Source organism: Atractosteus spatula, chromosome 3 (genome assembly GCF_055471065.1).
Source record: "Atractosteus spatula isolate fAtrSpa1 chromosome 3, fAtrSpa1.hap1, whole genome shotgun sequence".
NCBI lineage: Eukaryota > Metazoa > Chordata > Actinopteri > Semionotiformes > Lepisosteidae > Atractosteus > Atractosteus spatula.
This window is the reverse complement of record NC_142708.1, coordinates 45,902,488-45,923,503: the sequence shown is the minus strand read 5'-3', so window position 1 is coordinate 45,923,503 and position 21,016 is coordinate 45,902,488. Positions and strand designations below refer to the sequence as shown.

The 21,016-nt window shown below is 35.3% G+C and overlaps 1 protein-coding gene across 1 annotated transcript in view; it reads left to right on the top strand.

Annotated features, from left to right (window-relative positions):
* Positions 1–14,853, top strand: part of LOC148837829 (spindle assembly abnormal protein 6 homolog) — a 32,806-nt gene extending 17,953 nt beyond the window's left edge. Inside the window, exons 9-17 of the mRNA XM_088912068.1 lie at positions 3,635–3,829; positions 5,110–5,199; positions 5,293–5,472; positions 6,383–6,464; positions 6,561–6,679; positions 10,195–10,356; positions 10,682–10,773; positions 11,883–11,956; positions 14,762–14,853. Of these exons, the coding sequence (XP_088768194.1) occupies positions 3,635–3,829; positions 5,110–5,199; positions 5,293–5,472; positions 6,383–6,464; positions 6,561–6,679; positions 10,195–10,356; positions 10,682–10,773; positions 11,883–11,956; positions 14,762–14,853 (1,086 nt within the window). The remainder of the gene's footprint in view (positions 1–3,634; positions 3,830–5,109; positions 5,200–5,292; positions 5,473–6,382; positions 6,465–6,560; positions 6,680–10,194; positions 10,357–10,681; positions 10,774–11,882; positions 11,957–14,761) is intronic.
* The last annotated feature ends 6,163 nt before the right edge of the window (positions 14,854–21,016 follow it).

The window sequence follows — 21,016 nt, the reverse complement described above, 5'->3', positions numbered from 1 at the left end:
CAAGAAGGACTACAAGAATTGTATATCTAGGCCTACTTTTTGGAAGTACTTATTGTAATTTTTTCTTGTGTGTGTTGCACCACTTTATGAACCACCCTAACAATGTAAATACATACTGTAGGTCAGATCTCTCAAAAACATAATGTGCTATTTAGATTAACAAAATTTTATTAATTAAAAAATATATGGTGTGTTTAATCTGCACAAAACATCTAATATGAATAATTGGGATATTTGGTAGTGATAACCATATTATATATTGATGATGATATAGAATAACAAGACACATTCAATATTATCTTGCAATGAACATGTATCTGCTGTGCAAATGATATCTAATGGTTTTAAATATTGACAAATATTAAGAACTACTTTTAGTATTCACACTATGGTTTATTCACACTTTAATAGTACACTATCAAAAGTGAAGAAGTGATCGAAGATTTTCCAATTGCTTTAGCTCTTCTGAATATAACATTCCATTTTGACCTGGAAGTATTGTATTTGATATACCACTTTTCATTCACACCGCACTCCATGTTTATAGAGTCCATTTTTATTACTATGTACTGTACTTGTCTACAAAAAACTTAATTGTGTCTTGGTTGTTGGGGTTACCTATTCTAGAATATTAATAAACCTCAAGATATTTTTTCAGTAGTTTATAAGAATGTTTCCCTTGATAGATGACGTTATGCTGACTATTGCATAAAGACAACATGTGAGACTGTGGAAGTGATGTGGGAAGGAATCTCTTTTAACACAAATGTTATTGGTGTTGACTGAGGGAAGAATTTCTGCTCAGATACATAAAGAAAATCCTTGAGCTAGAGTTTTTTTTTATTTCTGCAAGATAAGTCCACATGGAGTAGGAATTACAATGGCATGTCCAAAACACCTGTGGGACCAACTTGTCAATGCTGTCCAAAGAAGGCACTTGCAACCAGCCAACATTTATTGGTTTCTTGCAGCAGCACAGAAACTGTGGTGGAACATCATACAGTACTCATTGTTGCACAAAAACATTCACGGTATGTCTGTTGGCTGCATTTTGTAGTCTGTAGCATGCTTATTTTACTTAAACTTTCATTTTTTCTTAACTAATATCATGCAGGCTTCACAATTGAATTCTCCTCTAAGGTTATTGTACCTCTGCATCTTTTGATATGTAGTGCTATACAGCATTTTTTTTAGTCTTACCTGTATTTATGGAAAACACTATACCCCTAATATACTCATTTTTGCCACTCTTCTTGAGACAAATTGTAGAATCACTTATTACATTAGTTATCTCCTTTAGCAGTGGCTTATAGTTCTAACATATTGCTTTCATCATACTGACCATTTAATAGTGTTCCCTCTCTGCATTCTGGTTTTACATGTTTTTAGACCACTCTTTCAGATTTTTTTATCCCAAAGTTTGGTCTAATCTCATTTAAACTAAGGTAGTCCTTTCTGTATAAGTATTCTTTACATTAGAATGGGTTCTTGGTTGCTGGAATAGTATATCCATCATGGACTCAGTTAAGGGTTCCACTTTCCTCACATGCTGCCAGAGAACCAGTAGCTAGAAAGATCCTTTCACCATCTGGATGTCATCCATAAATTTGGGTCCACTTGCTGCTATTAAGTGCTTGTAGACAAATCCCCTCCGGATTCCAAAATCTGACTTACTTATTCATTCAGATTCTATTTTACTTGCACAGAGACCTTTTTTTTTACTTAAAAAACTTCCATTCACTCATTAGTCTATTGCCCTTGCAGTCAGACAGCCCTGTTCCATTGGAATGCCTCCAGTACCCCAGGCTGTTAAGTACTCGTGAACAGATCCTCTTCTGTTCCAGATTCTTCTTCTAGATCTTACTTTACTCCCATTCCAGGGAAAGCTGCAGTCTTCTCAGAATGTTGGTTTCCTGTATATCAACAACAACACTTACATAGCCTGCAGTCTCCTGCTCAGTAAATGCCTGAAATGCTTACGTATTCAGAGCCTGCTCATTTACATAGACCGATTCGCTCACTGCACAGACTGGCTTGCTCATAACACAGACAAACTGTCTCAAGCACCATTGCCACACACAAAAGATACACACCTGCTCTCCCATAGCTTCGGGCTGGTCAGTCTCACTGCTGAGCCTCTGCATGTGTCAGGCAAACTAGTCACACTGCTAACCCTAATATATAAGCTATTAATGCATATTAAACATATTAATGCTAACATTAGCATATTATCCAGGAGACTTGCTCTTGCATCCTCTCTGTTCTGAGTCTGGATCAGACTGATAGTCTTTTCTTGATTTGACTCCAGGCAAGTAAGCCACCCACAACTGTAGCTCATTGTATCGCATACTTTCTTCATAAAGATACACGGTTCTCGGGGAGAAGCTCTGCCCCTCAGCATTCCTAACTTGGGCACCATTACAGTATATACACTGTATACTGTATATACATTTTCATTAAATTTGGAGTTTTTGAAAATAAAAATGTTTGCTTTTTATATAGTTGGCTTTATAAGTGGAAATGTGGAATAAATATTGTTTGGTTGGTCCCTTCTGTTTTAATGGAGCCATGTACTATAGTTTTGATGGTTTTCTCGTTCTTTCTATTCCTTGCAAGTTGACTCGTATTATAAGGGACCTTCTTGAGCATTGCTCCAAAGCTACAATTTCTATTTAGCAACTTCCTCAGCTGCGTAAGATCATGAATTAACAGATCCGAAGGCAGAGACACCTTCAACAAAATGCATTACTCTTCTTGACAATTTTTAAAAATAAAATATGTATCAATTTATATAGAGTAAATTACTTTAGAAAACAATTGTGATTTTCTGTCAACCATCAAAGATGTTACTTATTTTTTAGACAAAACAACTTCCATCACGGCCCACTTAATAATAATAATTGCTTACACTTTTATAGCGCTTTTCTGGACACTCCACTCAAAGTGCTTTACAGGTAATGGGGACTCCCCTCCACCACCACCAATGTGCAGCATCCACCTGGATGATGCGACAGCAGCCATAGTGCGCCAGAATGCTCACCACACTTCAGCTATCAGTGGGGAGGAGAGCAGAGTAATGAAGCCAATTTAAGATGGGGATTATTAGAAGGCCATGATTGGTAAGGGCCAGTGGGAAATTTGGCCAGGATGCCAATTACACCCCTCCTCTTTTGGAGAAACACCCTGGGATTTTTAATGACCACAGAGAGTCAGGACCTCGGTTTTACGTTTCATCCGAAGGATGACGGCTGTTTACAGTATAGTGTCCCTGTCACTATACTGGGGCATTAAGACCCAGGGTGAGCGCCCCCTGCTGGCCCCACTAACACCTCTTCCAGCAGCAACCTTAGTTTTTCCCAGGAGGTCTCCCATCCAGGTACTGACCAGGCTCACACAGGCTTCAGTGGGTTGCCAGCTGTGAGATGCAGAGTGATATGGCTGCTGGCAGGTCAATTAATTTTACATAACATGCCACGAATGTGATTCTTGTACTCGGTCATTTACTTTTATTTTCGTTAAGCATATTATTAAACCAAGTAGCCATCAGTCTTCAAAAGAGTACAAAACAAATGAAAGGTCAGGAACCACTGCTTGAGAATGTTTTATTCAGTGTATATTCTTTTGTAATTGTCAGGATTATCAAAGATCTAAGCAAGAATTGATCTCTCTGAGAAGGGAGAACTCCACCCTGGATACAGAGTGCCATGAGAAGGAGAAGCTCCTTAACCATCTTAGGACAAGGACTGCTGTCTTGGAGCAGGAAATAAAAGATAAGGAACAGGTTGTCACAAGGACAACAGACATCTTTGAGGCTGCTCAGGAGAAAAAGGTGTACACATAATCTTCATTTTAACTCAATTTGGGCCCATGTTCTGATGTTTTAATGGTTTTTATTACTATTGCCTGAATTATATGGTCTATAATCCATCCTCGGCCTGGGAAGACATGGTGTTTAAAATTACCTGCACTTCTAAATGAGATTTTGGATGATAATAGATGATAACAAGTGCTCTTGTTCTTAAACTGATCTTTTAATTAAACAGTTACATTTGTTTGGAAAATATATTTTTTGTTGAATACCTGCAAATTCATTAATCACATTTTTAAATTTAAATTGTGCTTTTTACTTGGATTTTACCTTGCTAGATAAGGGGTGTCACACTCATTTGCTATGGTAGTCCAGATTTGCTTTAGATTTCTTTAAATAGGCCATGAAGTATGTAACATGAATACTACATAGTGTTATATATTTGTAGTGTTTTCTAATTTTAGTATTTTACAATACATTACCTCCATTTGAAATTCAGTTAGCAGTCCTTGCATTTCCAATTGATGACAATGAAGCAAAACATACTCATTACCCTCTGAGTGTGGGCTGTTTTTGTGGCATTATTAGCCATTATTATAAAATGATGTAAATGATTATTTAAAAAGTAATTGCTCTTTGTGTATACTATGTAAGTCTGCAGTTGAAAAGATATTGCTATAGTACATCTTGTTCAATAACTGGCAAAATAAGTGACCTTTTATACAGTATATAACCACCATTCATCATACAAATGCTCAATTATTGCTAAAATTAAGCTTGTATTTTAATGTTTTTTTTTACTGTATGAAGCAATTTTTCTATGAATGGAAGTGCCTTCATCATAGATGATTTCCTTGTGATGTTCCTTATGTGTTGTGTGTTGCCAGTGGTTAATATGAAACAAAATAAGGAGGTAATTTCCACTGTAAATCTTGAAGTAAAAAGCTCACAATTATGGCAGGAGAAATTCATTTAGAGATATGATTTTCTATCAAGTTTGCAAAGAAATGGTAGGTTTTGTAATGGTAATTCAATGACTTCATTTAACTCATGGGGTCTAGTTCAAGTAATCAGATTCTTAGTTGTAGGACCACCAATGAATTTAAGCTTAAAATAAAATGAATTGTACATTGAACCTGTTCAGAATATTGGCCATCCATTCAAATGCATAACTGAAAAATGAGTTTATTATATTTGGACTTGCCACATGGAAGTCCATTTCTAATGTGTAAGTAAATTTAAAATATTTATCATTATTTCATTGTACATCAGCCATGTCATCTGCTTGTGTGCTTTTGCAGAAAAGGTTAGAGGAAACAATGGAAGAAAAGCATCTACTAATAGGAAAACTTGAAGCCACTGTAAACTCCCTCTCAGAGGAGCTCTTAAAGGTGATTCACAATTTTTTTTTCCTTTTATAGGTTTCTGCTTTTTTGAGTTCCTTATCTGTTTGGGTTTTGTATAAAATATATTTTCTTTCATAGGCTAATGAAATTATTAGGAAATTGCAAATGGATGTGAAGAAACTTGTTGAGAAAACAAAGCTAAAAAACACCGTCACGATGCAACAAGAAATACTTTTAGGTGAGAAAGAACAAAGTCTTCAGAAGGAAAGACAAGAGCTGACTATCTTGAAACATGAGCTAAAACAGAAGGAAGAGGAGGTAAAGTCCTTAGCAACTGTTAAATAATATTGTCTTTAGTGGAAACTGGAGTAGTATGGAAGCCACACCAGATCATTATTAAAAATATACATTGTTTCTTTCAAATGGATGTGAATGTCACTCTTCTGTAGCGGTAGTTAATTTTACATTGATGTTACATTTTGGCCAAAGAATCTGGATACTTTGTGTTTGACAGTGGATTTTGATTAATTAATCAAAAAGTAATATACAGTATACTAAACCACTATTTAGTATACTTTGGACTACACAAACATATTGAGTTCAAACTTAATTAGCTCTCCTTTATTAGTGGATTACACTACAGTTACAAACAACAGGAGAAAAGTTTGCTAAACTGTCCATTTTTAAATTTCACCTTTTGTTTATTTGATTAAATGTAAAAATAGCTCTGTAACCAGGCAGCAATGAGTTATTCTTAAACTCCTAAGTGAATAAATGGGGTGAATTAATTTATATGATGCTTATATATTTTAATTTACATAAAAGAACAAATCTGAAGTGTTCATAACTGCTGAATTTATTTTCAGCAAAATCATTACTAAAATTAGGATGGTTTTAGAGTATATTCTGTGAACGTCAAAAATGTATTTCACTCTTAAGTCTGCAGAGAGTTCAGTAGTCTACTATAAGGGTACTTTTAGCTTCAAGAAAAAAAAGATGCTATTTCATTATTGACACTTTGTGACTTGGTGGAGTCATTAATTAATTTCATTGAAGTACTTTAAAATTTTAAAACATTGTAATTATACTTAAAAGTACTTAAAATTACATGTACATGTATAATGTTTAGGATTTTTTTCAATTGCAATAAAAATGTTCAGTATACGTAAAGATCACAGGGATCAGTTTGAAATAATGGAAAATCAGCTGACATCAGTCATTCATTTAGGTCTCAAAGCTGCAAGACCAGCTGGATGCTACTGTACAGAAACTGGATGAAAGTACAGATCTACTGAAAACAAATGAAAATGGTACAGTATGTAACAGTACAGTATACACTGTGTCACACATGATCTATTATCATGTTTGTTTAAAAAATATTGTGTTCATTGTGGATTTCATTACAGTCATATCGTGGTTAAATAAACAGCTTAACGAAAGCAAGATTGCTTCAATGCAAGGCCCAGCTGGTTTATGCGAACCAGCCTTCCTGGCCTCAAAGACTACAGTTATGCAGAATAACTTGGTAAGTTGAACAGCAATTTAATATATTAAATTTGCATAATGACGTAGTTTTTTCTACATACATACTATGTTCTGCATTTCCATCGGATAACTTGCCCCATTGTAGAGTAGAGTGCATTGTAGCATGCAGGTAAGTTGAGTGTTTGGACAGGGAATCATGGAGATCTGCTTGAAATGATTTTCTGGTTGTCTCCAGAGGTTATCGTGGCATACAACATTACCCTTTGATATGCTGTGCTGAGTACAAGGGATGAAAAGGCAACTGGTCTGAGATCATTCATCCATGCCATAGGGAATCCTAAGGATTAGGTAACACGGAAAGAAAGAGCTGAGACCTGCTTAGCTGAAACATGTCCTACTTCAGCATCCTGAAATTTACCCTCCCTTTTTGGAGAAAGCTGAAGCTGAAAATCAGATTTCTAAAAATGAAATGAACTACTTTGTGTACTTTACCTTTCTCATTTTGTTTCATAATGAATTACCATAAAATATACTTATGTAAAAAAATATATGGTGTAATTAATTTCTAGCACTTACTGTATGTACAACAGATCGACAGTCACTACTCTAGTTACTGCACTGCTTTCTTGACCAGTGTATACCACCATCAGCTTGATGACTTTCATGGTTTACATTTAAAATTGAATTTCCTATTAGGGCAATGTTGATATGTCTCTGGAGTTTAATTGGTATCTTAAAACTGAAGTGTTACTGCTACTGAAAAATTAAAGGCATCTTCTGACAAGTTATTTTACTTTCTTAACACCTTTACTGGGTGTTAAGTCAAAATAAGTGCATTACATTAATTTAAAATATCTTAAGGGTCCATGTATTAACATAATAACTACACTTCATTTTGTCTCCGAACAAATTCTCTCTCACTCATTTTACTCTTGGAACAATTGTAACAGTCATATTATGATATCCCACTCCATGTATAAGTCGCCCACACAGGTGACAGACTGTGTTATACAATACAAGAAGGAACGAGATATAAAATAAGCCAATGTACTAGTACCAGAAATGAAGTTTATAGGGGGCTTTTTTTAAACCTTGAAAAAACAGAATTTTTACAGTTTTAACAGTTTGTGAATGGTAACTACCTGAATAACTTGGTAGTTGTTTCAGTTGGCATTGCTAAAATGTTCCATCCATGGAATGAAAAGAATTTGAAGAAGTTATCTATTTTCTAAAAGTACCCTCTCTTCATTAATATGATTTCTTTGCATATGTTTACTCAATCCAGGTTGAATTTCCTTTCCTGTTCATTTTCTTGAATAATGAATTAATCACTTTAAAGTATGTTTGATGAGGGGGAAAAGGGGAAATTATTATTTACTGTTCTATTTACTCTATTCTTGTTTAACCAATACCATTTTGGGGAATTAAGCTAAATATGATCTGTGAGTTCTTTGGAGCAGTAGCTGCTAAAATAAATTTCTTGCCTAAGTAATACCTTACATATTTTTTCTTGGCCGTTTGTGGTGCTCTACTGTATCTTAAAAAAAAACGGACTAAAGTTTGTCTGTTATTGTATAGAATGTTTTTAATGGATCTGTAAATACTTTAATTTATAAACATTACCTGGAAATTAATAGAAATTTAAGTAAAAGTACTGCCAAAATCATTTTTTGAAACTCAAAACTTTAAAGAAAAAATGTACAAAGGATTATACTGTATGACATCAGTAGTTTCACACTTGTTTACATATACATTATAAAAGATTATCATCTAAATTCTAAACACACTCTTAATTATGTTAATATGTCTTGCATATTATTAGATAAAATACAAGCCTTGACAAGCCTCACCATGCTTCTATGCTTCATTATACTCTAGTATGATAAAACAATGATACACCATACTATCAATGTAAATAGTAACAACGATCTTATTTTTTTGTCAAGATGGTTTAACTTTTGATCAAATTGTAGTAGAACATGTTTTAAATTTTAATAAATATTTTAGCAGCTACACCTTTGTATAAAAAAATCTTTATTAACTTATTTTTAACTCTGTGCTGTTAATGAAGCAGTTAACATTAGAGTGGATACCTTAAGATTCACTGTACATAGCCAATTAAAAAATGAAGTCTAAAGAAATATGCCCAGCTAAAGCAGTTGCATAACATGTGACCTATTTTTTTTCCTTTGGAATCCTAGCAATATGTATATTTAGCTAAACTGTAGATGTTTTCAAAAATTGCTAAATGATTTAAATTGGTGTTTCCAATAGTCTGTACATATTTCTCTTTTGTGGTACATTAAATATAGTTTGCTGATGTATTAGAGCAATTAAGAAGTCAAAACCTAATTCCTCAAATTCAGAAACATCCTATCATGGGATTCCATTTTAACCCCCAAAGGAAATATTCTGCTTTTAACCTAAAAGCCTCCCATGATTTGCTTATTCCATTTGTCTTTTGATCCTTTTTGCAAAACCATTGCCATTTCCCTTATTTTTTACAGATAAAATAAGAAAATGCACCATGTAATTAAATAGAATGACTAATGTTATTCCCTAACATTTCACTTCAGTAATGAGTCTCTAACTTTTAGAGCACTTAATCATGGTGATGTCATAAAAGGCCATATAATTTGCTGCATAAAATTGTTCATCTCTAAATACTGTTTTGTATTTGTTCCCCCCAGAGCTTAGTGATTAAGTACTACACCCTTTAAACCTATTCTTTGTCATTGTCATATCCATGTTCAGACATCATATCTCATTCTCCCTGTAAATTGAAAACATGGCGTTTTTTGGACCATGTTTCAGAACCACTATATGTCTCTGGGTAAGCATATGTATGTATGCTTAAATCTACTATGTTAACTTTTTAAAGGCAATTGCAGATATACCCGGTGTTCAAATATTGTATATTCTCTATGGAGTCTGAGACCAATACAGGAAGTAGTTCCCATTATTTAAACTATGTATATCTCTGTGAGCTGTTTTGATAAAAGTAAAAACCAAACTCTAATTGGCTGCTCTGCATAAAGTGAGGAGATTTCAAATGGTGCTTAGAAGCAATTAAGTCAGCAGTTGTGTTGCCAATATTAAATTAGATAATGTACCATGCAATGACCCTTCTTGAGCACACAACATGACTGACCTGAACTATACATAATAGACACAATTCTTTTACATTGATAATATCTTGAACCCAAACACTCTTTACTAAATCTGTTCGGTATCTGCTATTTTCTTCCCTTCTCAGAAGGCTTGAGTCTTCAGCAGCACAGACGTGGAGGTGTTAGTACTCTTCTGTACAGCTCCTGTGTAAAGAGCAATCATTCATCAAAGACTGAAAGAAATGTAACATGAGACACAAGGAGAAAAAAATGCTTTCTGTAACATTCTTTTGTATTGAGGCAAGAAGAAGTTGTGTGATTCTTTAATGGTTAAAATTCGGGAAAGTTAATGTATGGAACTACTGTGAACAATGCTCCATTTTAATGATCTTTTCTGCTTATAGTGATGAAACCTGGCTTTTAACTGTACCATTTCCCTTTGCAGCAGCAGCTTCAAGCTGTCTACAGCAGCCCTCTGCCAGACTCCTTGATGCACCCACTTGTCCCAGCTGCCCAGCCTACAGATAAATATTCTAAGATCTGTGCTACTTTGCCTGGATTACAGACCCCTTCTCTTGGCCCCAGTATTATTAGAAATGGCCCCCAGGCAGGCATTTCCTTTGTACTATTTCAGCTGTTTGCTATACACATTCAGTCACCAACTTAAAAATAGTTTTAAAAAAGTTTTGTTTAAAATAAATGTACATTCAAGTATGTCAGTGCATGGATTTGCAATATCAGAAAACAGAAAAAAAGTCCTTTGGGTAGACTATGTTCACTAGTTGTCCCTATAGTGATTACCCCCACTGGTGATTAGTTGTCAAAATTCCTTAAGAATACGTACTATTGTTCTGTTGCATGTTTTTTTTTACTAACAAATTAAGCTATATTTTTATGGACTATTTTATGTCTGTACTGCATTTTATTCACAGGTACATTTCAGTCCTCTTCCAGCTCCTGGCCCCACTGCAGCAATGTCTGGTCCTGCAACTTCCACGCCTATAATACCTCAAGTGTCCAGCAGGTAAGTAAAGAAGGTTCTAATGAACCTGTGAAGGAGCTGCAATAATTCTTAAATTAATGGTACTATATTAATGTTCTCATTAATACAGTATCAATAACCCTGTAACTAAATAATTGCTTGTTTATTAACTGACAGTTAATTATCATTCATAAATGTTGTCTTATGACTACTTCAGCTTTAACAACTGTTGTTTGTTGTGCATTTATAAAGTTTTTCACCCCCTAACATAACATACTGTAGTGTTAAATATACATTTACTTCATTGTTGTTGTATGAAAATTTAGTAAAAAGAACTCTGTCCATTCTCTCCTTAGCTTGGTTATTTAGTAGTTGCTTAGTTATTTCTGCTATTCTTAACATGTGAAATATGTATGATGAACAGACACCATAATTATATTCTATTATTGAGGTACTGTATGTGAAAATACTACTGTATCAAATGCTCCCAGTTATTTTCATACAACAATCCTGAATGAGGCTATATGCAAAACACAAAAAACAGTTCAGGGTTGTTACTGATTACTAATCCAAACCATCTTATTACTGGCTGAAAAAAAACTCTAATCAACTTGTGATTAGCCTATGTTGATTTAACTGGGAAAAAAAACACCAAAAGACAACAGCGGTCCCGGAGTATAATTTCCAACTAAGATTTTTCTTATTCCTCCTCCAAAACTCCAAAACTTGACAGTTAGAATCACAATATTGATTTCTGGTTGCTGTGACCATTTCAGAGCAAGGGACACAGTCACAAAAGTCTCTGCATAGTCTACAATGTTGTTGGATGGAATGGTTGTCTGTCATCATTTCTGAACCGGTGAATTGAAATGGAAGGCCAAGAGGCTTTTTCTGGATATCTTTGTCATGGCTATTTGCATTCAGTAAAGTAAATGGGAGAAAATAAGTAACAGTGACTTGACTTATGGAGGAGTGAGAATGATGTTCTAATATGGATTCCATACAGAAAAGCTACCTTAGAGCATTCTAAAACACTGCCTTAGAGAAATTAATATTTTAATATGGCTTTAAATGCAAAAAGTTCATAAAATAAACTTGTGTTTATATTGCCATAGGTATTTTTCTAAACCTGTTAAACATTGTAATTACAGTGATGCCCCAGGATTAGATGTGAAGTATTTACAAAAGAGTGCTCCAGTTAAAGCACTGAAGTCCTTAATAACTGGTAATGTTATTTTTTTTACTTATTATCAATGTGTGTATGTATAGAGAATCAAAATACATCTTCTGTTTTCGTGCATGTAGTTTTTTTACATTGATGGATATTGGGTATTGGTTAAATGTTTTGGTTTAATTTTAGTTTGAAGTAAAAACAGATTAACTTGAATGATACATTCAAATGACTTCAAAAGATTTATAATCCTTAAATTACCCCATTAGTGTGATGCTTGATTGGGTACAGATAATGAGGTTATATAACCTTTTGAATGTCAAGATGGTTGAAAATTTAGAAATATAAACCAGTATGTCCAGTATCAAGAGTACAACACCTTCATGCCATCAGTATGTTGCAAGCTGTACTAAGTGTTTATGGGGTTCACAGTGATTTCTAATGTGGCAAGATGTGATAAACAATCTATCAGTAATAGGCCATCATTTGAGAAACCACAAGGTAAAAATCCTCTCTAAAATTAATACATTATCCACATGTAATAATCTGGGCAGGGTTGTCTGGTTGCTGAAGAACTCCATTGTAGTGATTGCTGAAAAAAACTGAATGGTACAATATTGATCAAGTCCTGGGATCCCACATGCTGCCCCTCCAGCAGGTTGAGCTTGACATGACAACATTCCTGCAGGAAAACTAGTAATAATGATTTTCTTGTGGGGTGTGAATGTGACAGTTATGCTAAGGATTCTCTTCTCGCCAGCCAATCTCACTGAACATTTGTTGGATGAGCTGAGATAATGTGGTGCATCTAGACCCAGGAGATCAGTGAACAAGCACATGCTTGTCCAGCCTCAACAAGAGGACTAGGGCAGAATCTGCAATCTGCAAAGCATTTGTCGCAGACGTACAGCTTCCAGAGGTGTTCTCCTTTGCTATAAGCCTGTAAATTCTAAGGCTGACTTCCAGTTAATGACAAGTAATCAACATATTTCAAGGGGAGAAGCAAGGGTTGGTAAAGTAGAGAAATGAGCACCCAGACCGCACGGGGGAACCCAGGTGGCCGACTGGGTTGGCTGACTCGGCAGCCTCCGGGACATGAAAACATGAACACCCCTGATTCCCGGAGATTCAGTAGAGAGGTGCTGCCTCATGACTGGGAGCTAGGCCCTCAGGGGTAGGGAAGGAAGAGGAAGACTCCCCTGACACGCTGAGGGTCACTTAGAGGCGCCGACCCACGAACAGGCTGTGCCCTCAGGGAATAGAAAGGGATGAGGGAGACTCCCCTGACTCCTTGAGGAGTAAATTCAAAAACTCTAGACGTGTGTATTAGCAGGGTTAGTGTTTAAATAGGAAAGAGATAATTGAATGATAGAGGAAGGGGTGGAGCACCCCCGGCTTCTTGCCTAGAACTCCACCTATCAGTTTCCATTTAATTTACTTACTGTATGTATTTTATTTTCAATAAAATGTAAGTGCACCTGCTTCTAAAAAACATATTCCTGATAAATTTATGACATTGTTGAAGTTATAAGTATCAATAAGATACTATAAGAAGTATCTTTTGATTTAAGTTGATTTTTCTTTTTTCTTGGTTTTAAGCATATTTAAGATTACAGGTCAGTTTGACCTGCTCTAAATGTTTTATTTCTCAACTGGAAACTAAAAAAGCTGGATTTTGCTCAAGTTTTATATAGATTGTGGCTGCACTGTGAAGTAGTAGTTATGTTCTCGTAACTGGAAGGTTGTGGGTTTACATCCTGGGTGGGATACTGCTTCAGCAATGTGCTTGCTTCAGTAAGATGGCAGCTATAAATGGGCACAAATGTTGTTTTGGATACACAGATCAGTATAATTAGAGTTCATATACCTTTTCATGAAATATTTGAGGAAATAAGTATGAGATTTGTGTTCTAATTTTATTCAAGATAATTATCATTGAGCTGAAAAATAAAATACCCTCTTCCTGGTTCAGTTCCCAATGGCTCAGTTTATTTTCCTGGCTAGGACCTGCTCTTTCCCCAATGTCTTGCCAATCAAAGGGAAAAAGGCAAGTTCAAGGCAAATTCATGGCTGTCAGATGACATCCTCTTTGAGAGAAATTCTTTAAAGCATTGTGTTAATCTGATCTAACAAAGGAGTGATTTGTATGAGCCTCATGTCTCTTTAATCATTTGTGTTCTTGCCATTGTTCACATTTTTCAGAATAAATGGTTAATATAATGCTTGAATTTATTAATCTTATGGTTTAAAAAATCAAAAGTTACATGGTCTGGTCCAATGAAAAAGTGGGAGCTTCTGGACTGTTCCATTTTTCCTGCAAATACAATGTGTTGCTTACATACTGTAACTACTGTGACTTCTGTTACAACCATGAAGAGAGAAAACTTCAAGGTTAGAATACTGGAGACCCCTGCTGTTCACTCTGAAGATTGTAGTTTGCAACATGTGACTTGGTCTAATTTCGACATTAATCCAGCCATAAAAAATCTTTAGAAATTCAGAATTTTAGTTCTAAGTAGTTCAGTCTCAAAATGCTGATATTTCATTATTTTATTTATAAATTATATACAAAATCACTTTGAGGTATATTCTGTAAGGAAACAAATGCTTGTTTGTCAGGAACTCTGGATGTCAAGTTTTACTCATTTTATTCATGTTGAATATAAACGTTTATTTTAAGTGACTTTATAGTCCTGAGGACAGAAAGAATAAATGCTAACTTTTAATGCACACAGTGTATAGGTAGTTTGATTACATTAGCCACAATGTTTTTAGAAATTATTTTTGAAATTGTTGTTTAGTGAAAGGGGGACAAGTGGTATTTTAGAGACTCAAGTTGATAAATGTCTTGTTTTTCAGGACCAAATAAACCTTTAGTGACAAATCGAGGAAAACCACAGGCCATATCATCTTATTTTCCTCGACAGCGTTCTAAACTTCCTGCATCATGAATATGGATCTGATAAAAAATGAATGAACTGTTACAAGAAGATGAAACCAAGAAGGGAAAAAGTGGAAATGAAATTAAGAACATGTAAAAAGTAATACTTTGTTAGTGAGTGCAGCAACATTGCTTCATGTAAGGGACATCTTAATAGCTGTGGACCATTCAAACTGCCAGAATGCAGCCTGCTATTTAGCCAGAACATTTCATCACCAACATTGAAGACCATTGAATTCAGAATTGATACTGAATTAGTGTAATTATTGAGAATTGAAAGGTTTATAATGAATTAAAAATCGTTTGCGGTGAGACTACAATTGAAGTGTTTGGGTTTAAAGAAAAAGTATAAGAAAAAAAACATTTCTAAAAATGTTACTTGAGGGGAGACTTTTGAAATTGGTTTTGGAATAAAATTTTAGCCATACTCTCATATAAGCAATTAGGATTTTTTCTTATTTTAGTAGCATATGAAAGAAAATATTTAGAAAAAATTATTTAATTAAATTTCATTGGGCAGGTTTTGTGAATCTAGACATTATCCTTACCTTACATCCTTTAATTTTACCTACTTAAATGAATATACATAGAAGTAATATTTATTTTGTTATTAAGTTCACATTTTCACCTAATTTTATCCAATCTCTCTAAAATAAACTCTTTTAGCAGGACAGTTATAGATATGATTTTGCTATTCGAAGTCCAGATTCCCTGTTGTTTATATAGCTGCAATGTATTGGCAGAAATTAAATATAATCATATGTATACATTTGTTTTGCCTGAAGACATTATGCACATGGCCTCAGTGCTGCTTCAATAATTATCAGATGTATTTCATCTGACTGCAGTTTGCAGCATTTTATGGCAGAAAATCAATCCTGTTAAGATTTTAAACCATGACTTTTCAAATGTTGGGTTTCAGATGCTTAGGGGGAGTTGTCGATTATTTTTTCCCTTATTATAAATGTGACTCCATTATATAAAATGATCTTGAAAATCAGTCCTAAAGAAATATGTTTGTCATTTCATTATTTACACTATAGTCATCTGATTTTAAATATGTTAAATGTCTTCAATCTAAACTGTTCAACCTTACTCATTGGATGGTGTTAGGCTGATGCGAAGGAAAAAGGCTAAATTATAGTTTATAGCTATAGTTGCTCGTGCTTTTTGCATCCAGGTATCTTGATGTTAACTTTTCTGTTCACATTTGTGAAGCTGAGTTACAAAACTTTGTTTTTGTGCTTGTCCTGTTGTAACCTTTTTTTTCTAATGGCATATCTTTAAATGTGTTGCAATTCCCAAGGCATAAATTAATGATTTGTATCAAAATGTATTATATATTTATAAAATACTATATGATATCCTACTATATGTTCATACAGATGTATTTAAATTATTCACATGTATTTGTTATTTTGTAAATAAAGTATACTCTTGCAATAATACCTGCAGGTACATGTATTGTTTTGTGCATGTGAGTTTATAGCATAAAAGGGTAACTAGTGTAGGCATCCTCTCACGAGGCACCAATAAATGTAGGGGTTTGTGCATTTACTGGGACAATTATTAATTGTAGCAGTAAGTCACAAAATGATTCTTTGATGGCTATTAGAATCAACCTTGCGGGATAACTCAAACAATGCACACACACGGATACTATTACATGAGAATACATTTATTAATGCATAAATGTGCATATAAACATAACAGTGAGGGTTAGCAGAATAAAAAAGGTATATATTCAATCACGAAGAGTTACAAACCAAGAGGGACATACATTCAGTATACCATTCATTTATACCGTTTCGTAAACGAACTTGGATTACAACTTCTACACTAGATACTCAAAAGCAAGAACATCACTCATGGGAATTAAATTGATATCAACTCAGGTTGAGGTAACAATTGAATTCTCGAGCTGTAATGCAGAATGTTGAATACTCATTCAACAATCTGTGTGGATTCAGATCTCCCGCAGACACAAACAGCAGCAGGCTTGTTGCTGTGTCCAATTGGCGTTCTCTGGCTCGGTACCAGGCAGTGCTCGGTGAGGGAGAAGGAGGGAGAGATTTCTGCTGCGATGCGCTGCTGATGCTCTCTGAAGACCGGCTAGTTAGTTCTGGCTTACTAGCAGAGTTTGTCCGTAGGAGAAAAGTGACTGCGAGTCCAAGCAGGTCACACTCTTTAGGCAGGAAGAAGACCGGTTCATTCCTGATGTAGCGCTAGTTCTGAATACTGATTTCAGCTGGTTCACTTGTTGATCAGGTGAGCTTTCGCCGTGGGTTCACGAGGCTTGCTGCTGGGCTAATCTCGGGTGGATCCTTTGGTTACGGGCTGGCGACCTGAGTCTGAGGGATGTCCAGTAGGAGCTGAGTCGAGAATGTCCAGGAGGCACCCAGAGGAGACCTGTGTTGCCTGTTTTACCTGGAGGAACTACGGACGTTCATTGGTTGAAAGTTTCGTGGGCATCCGAGACCCATGTGGGGTTAACCTGCCCTACCAGTTCCTGATTGGCTGAGGATGAGTAACAATGCACTCTGACCTTAGGGTTGTAAACAACTTGGAATAAGACTCTCCCTTGCAATTTCCCAGGCAGTAAGGTGCCAGAGATGACCATTTATTAGGGTTGCTGGAGAATCTCAGCATTGGGAGTTGTTCCTTATCAGGACACTCTATCAGCTAGAAAAACACCTTAAATGTGAACCAAATGGAATGGCCTCTCTGTATCCAGCACCACTGAGATGAGGGAGAGAGAGACTGGCAAGGGATCAGCAAACTTAATTCCTGTATTTTAATAAGCCTTGCCGCTACACTGGAGAGAAGAAATATTTTCTTAATTGCTCACAAACATTTTAAAATGAAATGCTAAAATATAGATTTTTAAAATGTAGGCTTTCCTAGAAAAACAAATCATAATAAAATTGTTTTTCTTTTCAAAGTTAATTTGAACTTAAATGATGGTTTGTGTTTGAGTAGCCAGGATTGAGTTAATGCCTAACTGCTTATTTCAGATTTACAGTGTGAAAGAAACATTGATTTTCATAGTCTTTACAAGTGCCTTTAATGTTTAGTAGTATATTAAATTTTCTTTTTTTTAAATAAGTGTTGTACTAAGTTGCTTATGTAATCAAGAGCAAAATTTAAATGCTACGTAAACACATTATCAGATCTAATTTTTAAAATAACTACTTTATTCAATTGCTTTTTTCAATTGGAAACCTAAGATTAAAATTATTTTTCAGAAATACCTTATACACACTGCAAGCAACATTTTTTCAGATTTTACATTGAAGTATTTTCAGAACAAAAAAGATAACATAACTTAGTTATGTTATAAACATAAATAAGAAAAAATAATGTACTGTATGTATTTAAATACTCAAAAGCGAATTAAAGTATATAGATTGAGCTCCGTTTCAGTGCAGTTCCACTGTGCAGCCTGATATTTTATTAAGCAGTACTTTAACTTTTTTGAGAATAATAGGAACTACAGAATAGCATTTCATTTATATATAATAGATAAAAAATGAAAGTCGTCTAATCCTTAGCTAGTTTTATATAAACAAAATATTCTAAAAATTTCCATTTTAATAACCGAACACAGAAATAAACTACTGGGATAGATATTATCAGATATAAATTAAGAGCTACGGATTTCATTTTTTAAATACATTTTTTAGATTATAAGGTTCAAAAGAACATTTCTCAGTCTGAATTATATACTTAATCTTCTCAAACTGAGGAAGAAGTCCTTTTTTAGTACCCAAGTGTGTTGATGCTAGCTTCTGGCCGCACATGAACCATGATGTAAAAGCAAAGGATTTTCCCAAAGACAGAGGATAAGTAAATATGATTATAAAATGATGTGTTGTGTCTCAAAAGATAGGAGGGATTATTGAAAACTGGATTCTTCTTGGGACTTACAGTAGGTTCTAGATGAGGCTTCAAACACAGACACACCCCAAACACAAAATTTAAAGTGAAATGGTGCTTTATTAGCTGGTAAGTGTTGAACCTTCCAGTGTGGCTATATTTATTAAAAGTATATTTTCCTACCAAATAGTAATAAAAAAGTTTATTTTTATATAGTGCCTTTAAAAGTATCTTCTCAACGCACTATACAATAAAAAAGCCTTTCCAAAGAAGAAGGTTTTGCGTCTGATTTTCAAAGTGCTCAGTAAATGTGACTCGGATATCATTGGGAAAAGAATTCCAGGGCTTTTGGGACAAGAGAAGGCCCTGTAACCCATAGGATGTAAGAAAGCCTTGCGGACAAATAGGAGAGAATCAGGTTGCAAGTCAAGGAGCAGAAAAATAAGAAGTCAGATAAGTAGAGTTTGTCCTCAGATTTCTTCACCTGGTCATCCCCAAAATTCTCTTTTTATCCAGACTGCAGCAGGAGGCAGAGCTGATGCCTGCCCCAGTGATTGTTAGTGTTCAGATTCCTGTGAGCTGCATGCCGCCATCTTAGGAAGGGGAAAAGCTTCAAGAAAAGATAGGTATCCATGGGGAAAGTACCGGCCCTTGAGGGCTCGGCCCCTTATACTTTCGTATTCTTCAAAGAAGCCGTTATGCACATTAGTAACTCTTTAAGTGCACAGAGATCAGCTATTTCTGCTTCTAGTTGTGATAATGGATGTGGCTTGCTGAAACCAGTCGAAGAATTGTCAAAACTGCAAATCTCATTTGTAACAGATAGGGTTAGGTAAAATTTCTAGTATTTTTACCTTCCCAAATAAATTATTTGAAGAACGTCTGCTTAAAATTCTCATTTTTGCAGTTTCCACATTATCATACGCTGATAAAGCTGTTTGTTGCAATTAATCGCTGATGCTATATAGAAGGGGAGCAAATCTGGGATTTGCTGATATCAGTAATGGGTCATCTGCATATACAAGTACCATTATTTTAGATTTACCAGTAGGACCAACTCCTTGAATTTCAGAACGTTCAGTTTAAGGTTTCAGACTGAGAATATAAAGAAGAAGGGACAGAGGATGCCTTTGTCTTGTACCACTATGGAAACTTGTTAAGAGACTGAGATAAGATCCAATTCAGTAAGCCGGTAGGCTTATCATGAATAATTTAAATCCTAAACAATAAGAGAATATGACGCTTTGCTATACAAGTAATTATGCTGAATAGACAAAGTAAAGGATATAATTCACCATGGAGGGGACAATTCAGGGGACTATCAAAAGAGTTGTTTTCCCATGTAGGTTAAGGAGTGTGTTTTTTATGGTACACGTAAAAGTAATGTTTTATTAAGTATTAAAATATTAAAACATAATTTGCGTTATGGATAAGAAAGTGATTCATACTGTAGTATAAATGGGTGAATGCCAACAGAAGACACATTACTTCTTAAAATACTTTGAAAACTCCTGTTTGGAAATTGGACCTTACACACAACACTGAATTTCATGGTTATTGTAACGACCGCTGGGTTTTGGTACGGAAAGAATCAGGCATACAGCTCTGACGTGGGTTGGCATTTATTAACGTTGCTGAAGAGGGTTACACACACAGGGACACAGGAAATACAGAACAACAGAACACCTACATTATACACAGACAGGAAAGGGAAGAGGGCGTCTCACAGCCCCTGTCCCATTATATACAGTCTAGTAGTCCCGGCCCTCAGGTACAATTCCCAACCCGCCCTGCCTGCGCATGACAACAGGAGACTGCAGCTACTAAAGTGTCCCACGTGGGTGCTACATTATAAACTAATAGTCACAGTGCTTAATCTTAAAATTAACCTTTTAAATTTTTTATTTAACATTAAAGGTGCAGTGCAGTGGTTAGCATTACTGCTTTGCAGTGCTGGTGCCCTGGGTTCAATTCAAGGGGGGCTATCTACATGGGGTTCATACTGTATGTTCCCCCGGTGTTTGTGGGGATTTTCTCTAGGTGCTCCAGTTTCCTTCCACAGTACAAAGACATACTGGCAGGCTAATTAACTTCTGGGAAAATTATCCTGAGTATAAGGATGTGCATGTGTGTTTCTTTGTGTGCCTGCAATGGACTGGCATCCCATCCAGGATTCTGGCCAGGATTCTGGCATTGTGGCTTGTGTCTATTACTTGCCGTGATAGACTCTGACTCCCCCGTGACCCTGTATTGGTTAAAGTGGTTAGAATGAATGAATGGATGGATGGAGTTGAATC